The sequence below is a fragment of the Neltuma alba genome, unplaced genomic scaffold (genome assembly GCF_004799145.2).
Source record: "Neltuma alba isolate B1F8T4 unplaced genomic scaffold, ASM479914v2 tig00011023_pilon, whole genome shotgun sequence".
Classification (NCBI taxonomy): Eukaryota; Viridiplantae; Streptophyta; class Magnoliopsida; order Fabales; family Fabaceae; genus Neltuma; species Neltuma alba.
This window is the reverse complement of record NW_021635776.1, coordinates 803-11962: the sequence shown is the minus strand read 5'-3', so window position 1 is coordinate 11962 and position 11160 is coordinate 803. Positions and strand designations below refer to the sequence as shown.

Genomic DNA, 11160 nt, shown 5'->3' with positions numbered 1-11160 from the left:
TGTTGTGATTTATTGCTCTGTATATTGTGATTTACTTCTCTGTATGTTGTCATTTATTGGTATGTACGTTGTCAAATGCTTATGTGTATGTTGTGATTGGCTTGTGTGAAGGTTGTTATTGTGCTATGTGCACATTGTCATTGGCCTCTGTTGGTTTGTCACTTGCTTATGTATATGTTGTAATTGCCTACTATTCATGTCATTAGCCTCTATTGGTTTGTCAGTCACTTATGTATAGGTTGTAATTGGCTATTGTTAATGGCACAAGCGTAGGTTGTGATTGGCTGATGTGTAGGTTGCTACTGTATACTGTTGATGTTGTCATTCGATTAAGTGCGGGTTGTCACTGGTTGTTGTGCATGTTGTAAACGGCACAAATGTAGGTTGTTATTGGCTGATGTGTAGGTTGTGATTGTATGTTGTTCATGTTGTCATTCGGTTAAGTGTGGTTGTGATTGGCTGTTATGCATGTTGTGAATAGAACAAATGTAGGTTGTGATTGGCTATGTGTATGTTGTCAGTGGCCTCTCTGCATGTTGTCATTATTGTATAGCTAATTTATCATTTACTTGATATGCATATTTATTGCCTACAACACTTTTCTTTGGGATAAGAAAAGACTTCAAAAAAATAAGAATGCCATTATCTATTGAGATGAGGAAAAAGTGAAGGTAAGAGTAAAATCAAAAAAGAATAGTGGCAGAGGCATACTTCATGGTGTTACCAACGTCGATGGGGCTTTATCTAGTGCATCCAATACAGAAATAAAGTTAACCCACCTAGTAAGTAAATAATGTTGAGCTTATTTTGGTACAGTGTGCAATTTGAAGTAGTGATTACTTTAATTACTATTATTTTACAAGAAATAAAAAGAACGTATGAAAGGTTGGTGAACATGGTTGAAGGTTGGTGTCGACAATTGGAGAAAAGTTGGTTTCCCTGTAATTGAGGTTAACGGATAAGAATAAGAAGAAAGATATGGTGGAAGCAATAAGTAGCAAAGATAATGAAGACAACTTGAGTGAAGATGAAGAAACTGGTGAAGATGGTAAAGGAAGCCAAAAGATTCAATACAAAAGGCAGAAGGGAGTGAACCAGAAAAAGATGATAAAGAACAGGAAAAAAGTGCTCCATATGAAGAAGAAAGTAAATCTCAAGATGAAAAGAAAGAAGAAGGGAGTGAACCAGAAAAAGATGATAAAGAAGAGGAAAAAAGTGCTCCGTATGAAGAAGAGAGTCAATATCAACATGAAGAGAAAGGAGAAGGGAGTGACTCTGGATCAAAGGATGATGGAGAAGAAAAAACTGAAGACAAGTCTAGTGATATAGCAGCAGAAGAGGATAAGGGGGAAGGCGATGATGAGGAGGGAAAGGATGAAATGAACAAGGAAGCACAAGGGCAAATGGAACTAAGAAGATCAACACGGGTGAGAAGCCATGCAATCAAATCTCTATAGTTAGAGGAGGTGAAAAAAAAGTTGTTGCAAGAGAAAACTTGATGAGAAAGAGGAATTATTTCTGTTGTGCACAACAAGATGTGATGAAGGTGGCAAGTAAGTGTTGGGACTGATTGTAATTAGGACAACTGATTGACAATAATTTTAGACATACAACTTAATTGTTGATTGTTCCTTTTGCTATAGGTACATTGTAGAGATGTATGGAACTTCCCGACACGTGCTGAGCTTTGTTGCATACAAGATAGGAAATGAATGAACGACAGGGTAAGACAATTGTTTACATAGATAGAGAACTAGCAATGTCATTATGATTATAACTAATTGTTTGTGTCTGTGACATAGTTCATGTCTATGGTGGTGAGAACTTTGGTCAGAGATGAAAAAGAGAACTACAGTCATGTTAGTAGGCGTGTTTTTTCACCTGAGTCAATGCTGTGCATGGTGATCAAGTGCTGTCTTTACTATGAGGAAACTCCCAAAGCAAGAGGAAGAAATAAACGATGAGCATATATTGTATTTAGTTTGTTTTTATTTGACAGCATAATGACAGTTGAATGTAAAGTTCACATTTTGTTTCTTATTTCACCGCATACTGACAGCTGAATGTAAAGTTCAGATTTTGTTTTTTGATTTGACCATATAATGACAGCTGGATGTTCAGATATGTAAATGTGTATTGACATCGTTTACTGGTTATGAAGTTTTTGTAATAGCATTCATATGTTTTGATAACAACAAAATTCTTCATTCCAAACCCAGATCATGTCCAGAAATATGGACTAAATAAAACTAGATAAACAAATAGTAACCATGATGACATGATAGGTATATATCACAGTCCTTATTGCAGAGATTCATTTACAACCTCAACGGCGGCTATTGACAACCCGAGGAGAAGTGGTTAACAACCTTGGCAGTACCACTGACAACTCATTTTGTGGGATACCACAACTTGTAAAAAAAATTGTATTATTAACACATATAACGACCTTAACAATATAATGGGAAGTATTTTGAAGTCATTAACAACTTTAAATGAACCCAATAGGATTACAGTAGATTTTTATTGCAGAGATTTATTTACAACCTCAATGGCAGCTGTTAACAACCCAAGAAGAAGTGGTTAACAATCTCAATAGTGTCACTGACAACTCACTATGTGGGATAGCACAGCTTGTAAAAAAAATTATATTATCAGCACATATAACGACCTTAATAATATAATAGGAAGCATTTTGAAGTCATTAATAGTTTTAACTGAACCCAAAAAGATTACAACAGATTTTTATTGTAGAGATTCATTTACAACCTCAATGGCAGTTGTTGACAACTCGAAGAGAAGTGGTTAACAACCTTCGCAGTGCTCTCGACAACTCAAATTGTGGGATATCACAGCCTCCACATAACATCAAATTATAACCAAAGCATATCATGTTACAACTTTAACACAATTCGGATGTGTTAAGAAATCATTGAATACTACAAGTAAGAGAAATTGTCACTTTATATCAGTAACATCATTCAGATTGCCAATGACAACCTCCACGGCGTCTGATAATAAGTCTATTACAACCTCTTGACAAGTACCTCAAAATACAGATATGATATTATATCAGATTACAACCAGATATCATTTACCACTTGATATATATGTAAATAATAACTACACCAAATTTACAACCCATTCAAAAAAGCATACAGGTTGCATGCATGGATAATGGATGGACAATTTGAGGTGTAGGTTATGACATTTACAAAACAATTCTGTCACAAGCATTCACAGAAAGAAATATAAACAAGCTACCAACAAAGCTCAACTTGGATTGGGGTTCTGGCAAGTCTTCATAATGTGGCTTGGCTCATGGCATCTTCCACAGTGGTAAAGATTTTTGTTTTGAAATTCAGATTCAATCCTTCTTTTCTTTGGCCTCTCTGATGGTCTTTTAGTGATTGGTGGCTGTAAAAATGTTCCTGTCATCATCTGCATAACGGTGAGAGCTTCAGGACGTGGACAATCATGTGTCGCAATTGGTCTCATACTACTGGCATATATTTTCTCTTGGGCAAAATAGTTTATAAAAATCATTTACAATTCATAGACACTATTGTGAAGTAGCTTTATCGCTGCACATGCATGTACACAAGATATTCTGCTTATTTGCCATGCTAAACAAGTGCATTCGTGTGTCGTTAGATCAACAGTGACACAAATTATTCCAGTAGGAGATATAGTGTGAACCTGAACTTTGTTATCTCTATAATATACACTATGCATATTCTCCACTCTTGCTACTTTTTCTTGCAACTTGGACTCAACATTGGGCCCAACGCCATTTGTCTAATTTCTCATTGCCATTTTGGTTGCAATCATCTTCTTTGCTAATTTCTAATTTCTCATATGCTCATGTGTGAGAACTGACACATTGTACTTCCTTCCCTTCAAAATCTAAGCATTAAATGACTCTGCAACTTAGTTGTTATATTATTCCATCGTTTAAATGAAAATTTGCTTGAAGCCCATTAATCTACATCTCCTTGAGTCTCAACACAGTTAGCTAATTATGGACAAAATGATCTAAGTTTCCCATTGTAGCAACATATTCATCTCCAATCCTTGCGTAGGCAATTCCATCCAGCATTTTCAATGCAACCTCCTTTGAACTACCTGAAACTCATCCCCTGGCTTGGTTAATTTTTAAATAATGTGCACTAAAATTTTATTTCACATGCCTATAACAAAAAGCATGTCTCTCGCCATCAAATACTGTCCGCACAGCACCTATATGGCATTATTCTGATCTGAAACTATTGTCGTCTCTACTGATCTTGTGATGTCTTTAACATTCTAGAGAAACCAAGCCAATCATCATATGTCTTCCTACTATCTATAGCATATGCTAATGAAAACAGTTCATTGTACCCATCATATGCATTAGCTAAAATCAATGTCCCCCTGTAAGGACCACTTAGATGACATCTGTTTATAAAAGAATATTTCAACACCCTTCTAAAAATCTATTAATTGAGCATCCATAAGCAATGAACACCCCTCAAATCTAATCTATACTATCCAAGCCTTCCCATCGAGCAATTGTGTTTGGATCAGTTTCAATAAGCCTTTCACAAATCTAGAGAATCACCATGTATGAATCCTCTGCATGCCCATGTATTTCCCTCAATGCTCTTTCTTCACCCCTGTATGCTTGACTATAATTCAGTGGCACCCCATATTCTTTGTACAAATCTCTTCTAATTTCATTAGCATTCTTATCTATATTACACATCAAAGAATTTATCATGATTGATGATATTAAGTTTGACCTTCTAGAGTGAGATACAACCAAGCTATCCTGTGCATAATGCATATACTCACTTCTTAATGTTTTTATTATTAAGAACTCAGCATCTTGTGTTTGTCCCATTAAGTATGCACCCATGTACCACAGGCATCCCTCCTCCATACACTTCACAATGATTTTTTGTTAATTGTTTTCTTCAAATTTGTATAAAACTTCTCAACAATGATATACCTATATAGTACTTGCCTAAGGACCACTGCATTAAAAAAATTTTGTCCTTCTCCAATAACCAACCCTTCCACTTTATTGAATTCATTTCTGGAATTGGGGTTGGCATCATTTGTGAATCACATGGCAATGATAGTGAGTCTTCACTAAACACATTGGGTAGAGACATAGATAATGCATCTAAACCTTTGAACAAGTCTTCCATCCTACATAACACGACAAATCGTGGGTCATTAATGACAACCTTCGATCACTGCAATAAGAACTTATGCACAACAATTGACAATAGCCAACATTACTCTGAAATGTAAATAATACAACTTACACATGTTGCTCTTCTATTAAAACATCCTTTGTTAGTTGTGAATTTTGATCTCCAGTTTCTCCTATATATACATGACCACCGTCACCATTAAAGTTAATTAAATGTTCTACTCCTTCATCATCTACAAGGTCCATAAATGTACACTTATTAAAGGTTACTGTGAATTTCATAACCATTCTATTACTTTTTTTTCCCACAATTAATGCTACCATTGTTCTAAATTCTTTATGTGATGTGCCTTCCTTTATCATTCTTGTTCTCACCACACCACCTCCAATATACTGCATTTCACCTCCTACCACATCTACACCATTAATAAATTGTCCCCTTATATGGAGGTAACAAAACAAAATGTTTCCTACTTGAAGTTGCCATCCTTCATATCAACCTATCACAATCACTTGTTCATAACAAGTCATATAGTTATATTGACAACCTTCGATGTACCCATTAACAAGACATACAAGGGTTATAACAATAAAAACCTACCATTTTCATTCATTTTCATCAAACATAGCATCAATCACCGAAAAACAGAGCATCATTCACTAAAAAACAGAGCATCGCTTTAATAACCCTAACCACATATAACAAACCATACCTAAGATGATTAAAACCACATATGATTAAAATGAGCCTCCCTTGATAGTTCAAGTGAGTTAAATCACATCCTTAATACCCATACACCCACACCAATCAACTTTTCAAACCAATATTAAACTTCAAATCAGTTGTGTATGAAAGAAGAAAAATGTTGTTAATGATGAGACCTACAAAGAACATGAAGAAAAAACATAGCTTGCCTAGAATAATGGAGCACTAGTGCAGACCTTCGTTCCTTCTTTCAGAAGCTTCTCTTCCTCATGCATGCAGCACCAGCACACTAACTGAAGGCTTTCCCTCTGTTTCTTCCTTCCAATCAATAGGGCAAAACAGACTTTTCATAATTCCAATATTTTGCTCTGTAGTCCCTGGAGACTTAGGAAGCATTTCAAGATTTTAAAGGATTTTTCCTGAATAAATTGTCTTCTGTGAGACCTATATGTAATTTTTCCTCTTTTTTTTGTCCGTTAACTTTTTCAATTGAATAATAAAAAGCAAATATCAATTCAAATCTAAATTTCTATTCTCTCTCTTTCATATATGGATTTATCCTCTCTTTCAACTTTTTGAATCTCTTTCAACTAATAACAAATTTGACAAAGCTTCCTTTTGAGATAATACATCCAAAAAAATATGAATTTGCTATTAAATAAACCTTTCAAGATGATAATAACTACATTACCATTGTAATACAATACCAATATATGAAAATTCTTTCTTAGATATTTTTTACAAACACCTTGTGTGCATGAATATTCAAACAAGTTTAACAAATTTCTTAGGATTCAAATCTATTACCCAATCAATGTACACAAGTTTAAAACTTTATAAATGCAATTCTAGATTTACCAACAATTTACACAACCCACATTCCATTTACAGCACACATAGAATACAAATTTCTTGATCTTACCCTATTCAGTAGAGCTATCGAAGAAGGAGGAATGCATATGGGACTGGGAGAGGGAGAGTGCAAAATGCACGCAGGTAACTGTAGCTTCAATAGCAAGCTCCTTTGTTTGGTAGAGTCATCGACTTAGAGAGGGAAGAACGCATGATGAACTGGGAGAGGGATAGGGCAGAACGCACGATGGACTGAAAGAGTGCAAGACTCGCAAAAAATGAAGAGGAAGAATGCATGACGGATTGGAGACGCAGCTCCTGCAAGCTTCGCAGTCCCAGCAAGCATTGTGGCCGTAAGGGGAGCAATGGGCGCTGGTCAGAAGAGGTGATGTGAAAAACAAAGACGGAAAGGGAGGGATGTTTTTGCGATGAGCTAATCAACTTAAGCTATCATGGAATTTTTTTTAAAAAAATTTTAGCCCCTTCTCATTTGTTTATTAATAACAAACAAAGGGGAAGTTCTCGTCTGTTTCACTAATGTTCTCGTCTGTTTCACTAATGATAGACGAGAACTCTTGTCTATTATTAGTAAACAGACGAGAAGTTGGATGTACTCGTCTGTTTTACCCAACAAACAAGAACATCCAAGCTATTCTTGTTTGTTTTGACAAAACAAACAAAATACTCACTTTTTCTCCTCTGTTTTCATAAACAAACATGAATGAGGGAAGTAAAAAGTATATTTTCTTGTAGCGCCTTCAGTGGCTTCCTCTGAATTTTTGCTAGTCATTTAGACTAAACGGCTTCCTTTCAATGAATGCATTTTTTGTGACCCTTTATTTTAAGCCTGCTGGCCTTTTTATTTCATTATTTGTTGCATAACTTAAGAGGATGACCACTAATTAATCAATGTTGTGCAGTATATATCTTTGCAGTATTAAAATTTATATCTTCATGACCATATATATACATGCTACTAGTTAGGTTTTAAGGAGGCAAAAATAAAAGAAAGAAAAGAATAATTAAAATAAAAAAGAAAGAAAAAGAAGGGGGGAAAGAAAACAACTATTTGTTAGATAAGAAGCTCACTCACATCTTTACGCTCCAAGTTAGTATACATTAATCATATCCATCCATTCTATTTATTTTTGAGAAATTTATCGATCCCACACCATGTATATTACAACTCTCAAAGATTATATTTCTTGATTTTAAAATGTACATATATGTAATTGGTGGTAGAGAATTGGAATTACTGCAAGCTTATGGCAGAGTAATTAAACAAGTTAGCTAAATGAAAAATAACCCCTACACTAGTGAGTTAAGTGAATGAGTTTCTTTACACGTAATTAATGATTCAGATTAAATGCTTAGTTTTTAAGTTGTGCTTATTTGAATTTTCACAGTTTCATGGTTAATTCAGTTGTCTTCCTTTTTTTCACTTATTTATATTTTCAAGATTTTTTTTTTTTGTCATTATATAGAAGTTTAAGTGTGAGGAAAGTTCAGTTGGACATTTCAAGGAGCATAAAAGTGAAGTATTAGAGCTCTTTTGCCCTAGATTCATATGATTTACTTGTTATAAAACTTTCTGTAATTACATTCATTTTTGAGGATTTTATAATAATTTTTTTAAAAAAAAGAAAAGAACAAAATTACATGATCGAGCAAGAATTGGGGTTCTCGTCGCTAAGGGCCGTGGTGTATTTGACATCAAATGAGCTGGCACGTGCGAGAGCGGAAGCTTCTGGATCCTGGAAGACGTTTCGCACGTATCCTGGCGGAGCCTTCTTATCATATGCCTCAGGTGCGTAGGGACAAGGAACGACGTCGTAGGCGACGTATGGCCAAAACTCAGCCTTCTTTCCGGTTCGATGCCTCACGCGCTCTAATACTTTGTTGGGGTCCACGTACCCAGTCACAGTGAGCTTGCTTTGCTTGGGGTCCACCTCTACTTCCGTCACCCCCTTCATTCCTTCCACTGACTTCTTCACTCTTCTCTCGCACCCTTTACAGTCCATCTTCACTTTTATCTCCACCGCCTGATTATTAATTGTTGATCAATGAACCTTATGCATAATATATAACAAAATATATATAACTATATAAATAATTTATTCCCTAATTTTGATGGTATTTTTAATACTCCATTTGATTCTGAGGCTTGCTTTGAATTGAGGGGGAAATAACAAAAGAAATAGAGGGGGAGAAAATACTAAAAAAACAAAATCTTAGAAGATAGTAAAATTTTTACTATTTTTTTGGGATTTTTTTCTTACTTATATTCTTTTTTCCCCTATTTTTCCTCTTATCCAAATTAAAGGTAATGTAAGAGTTGCTAGATGATTTTTTTTTTTAATCTTGAATTTAAAACTTCAGCATAAAATGCATATATTAAATGAGTTTTTATCGAAGAAGTATTTTCTCCTGTAAATATTACAACAGATACTTTAAGCAACTAACATACATTTTAGCAAATAAGTAATTTAACTGTTTTTTAATACCTTTAAAATTGAGTTCATTGAAAGATATAAATTTTATATTTTCTCACAATTATTAGCCTAATTTCATTTGCTAAAAGTTCATTTAATCATTTTGGATTTATAAAACTGAGTCTTCTTGCGTAACATAAGCATGCTCGAGGGCATGTGGTTTTTATGATTAAAAAGATTATTAAGATTTAAAAACTATAAAAAAATTAAAGATTTATTAAATCAATGCTGCCCAACTTGATAATACTACCCTACCTCTACCCCTACTCCAGCATTCCTTAATACAAAATTTAATTTACACTACAAAATAAATTTTATATAAAAAAAAGGTAATTATACTTATTTATAATATAACATGCGTAGACAAACCGATTTCACAATACCTGAAGTTGCTTGCGTTTCTTGAACTTGTTCTTATGGTGCCTGTGACAAGCAGCGCAAAAGTCGGAAATGGCATCCAAGCTCCCATTTCTAAACTGATCGGAGACCCTCAAACAGCTAAACGACGGTCGTTGGAAATCAAAATCATCAAAGCGCATCGATCTGGTGAAACGACCGAATAAAGTGGAGAGCGTCGTCGTCGATTGCAGCCAGACGGGCGTTCGAAATAGAAAACTTGAGACCATTGGGGAGTTAAAGGTACACTCTTATTGGTAATATATAAAGAAGATTAATTAAAGGTTTGATTGGCTAGCTAGAAGATTCTACCATCTTGTGGAGGTGTGTATAGCAAGGGGACGACACAGTGAAAGTATCGAGTCTTCTGCCCTTTTGGAAAGCGCATATTTCATATCAGGGTGAAAAAGTGAAAAAAAATAAATAAATAAAAATACTATGGGCTTGTTTGTTTTGTTCTTTATTTTCTTGTTCTCAAAACAATTTTATAAAATTGTTTTTTTAGAACAAGTTTTGAAAACCACACTTGACTGTGATAGTTTTCGTTTGTAATAATAAATGGTGGATAGTAGGTGAGAAAAAAATTTTTTTTAAAACTTTTCAAAACAAAAAATAAAAAACACAAAAACAAAAAACATATTAAAGTTGTTTTGGTTTTTGGTTTTTTAAAAACATATTACTGTTTTTTGTTTTTTAAAACAATCAACTAAAAGCAACTTACCAAACAAGTTTTTTTGTGTTTTTTCTATTTTTAAAAACAAAAAATTTTTTTCAAACAAGAAACCAAACAAACCCTTAAATAATCCAAAAAAGTGTGTGTATATGTGTGTGTGAGAGACTACAAAAATGGTCCAAATTTTTGGATTTGTCATTACTCAATTTGTATGATCCTTGTTGTCCCAACCAAAAAAAAAAAAAGCCTTATAGAATAAGGGGGTGTTTAAGCACTTAAAAGTGTTTCTCAGAAGCATTTTTTTGTAAAACGAGACAAATTCCTCCTTATATCTCGCATACCGTAAAAACACTTTTAAAACTATAATTTGGTTTCCATCTAAACACCCCTAAATATGAAAGTTTTCTCGCAACACCTCGCTGTCTTCTTCTCTCCCTTCCCCGTCCTTCGCCCTCCATGAAGCGGACCCACAGTCATGCCATCTTAACAAGAGTATTTTGGTTATGGTATATTAATTTATGTTGAATTATTTATATAAAAATATATTTACAGAATGTCAATCATTCCAAATGGACTTATTGCAATCACTTTTGCATTACATTCCATTCCTAATTATTAAGTTGATTTACATTTCTATTGATTCCACAAAACAAATAGGCCATAGATAAGTCATTGCAACAAGCTTTTGGCGTAGTGCAATAGTTAAAATATTAAAGCCTAATGTATAAATAGTCAGTATATAGTTTTTATTTTTAAATGTAGGGTTAAGATTCAATTTTGTCATAGAAGTTTTTGCACAAGAACTGTGGGTATTCGAAACATTTTTTAAATTTAATGTTGT

General features: G+C 34.1%; 1 protein-coding gene across 1 annotated transcript; it reads right to left on the bottom strand.

Annotated features, from left to right (window-relative positions):
* Nucleotides 1–8413: 8413 nt before the first annotated feature.
* On the bottom strand, nucleotides 8414–9876 carry LOC114760826 (heavy metal-associated isoprenylated plant protein 27-like). Its single transcript, XM_028950117.1, has 2 exons — nucleotides 9634–9876; nucleotides 8414–8800 (listed from the first exon to the last, which is right to left on the bottom strand). The coding sequence occupies exons 1-2, from the start codon at nucleotides 9874–9876 to the stop codon at nucleotides 8414–8416; spliced, it is 630 nt and encodes a 209-aa protein (XP_028805950.1).
* Nucleotides 9877–11160: the final 1284 nt, after the last annotated feature.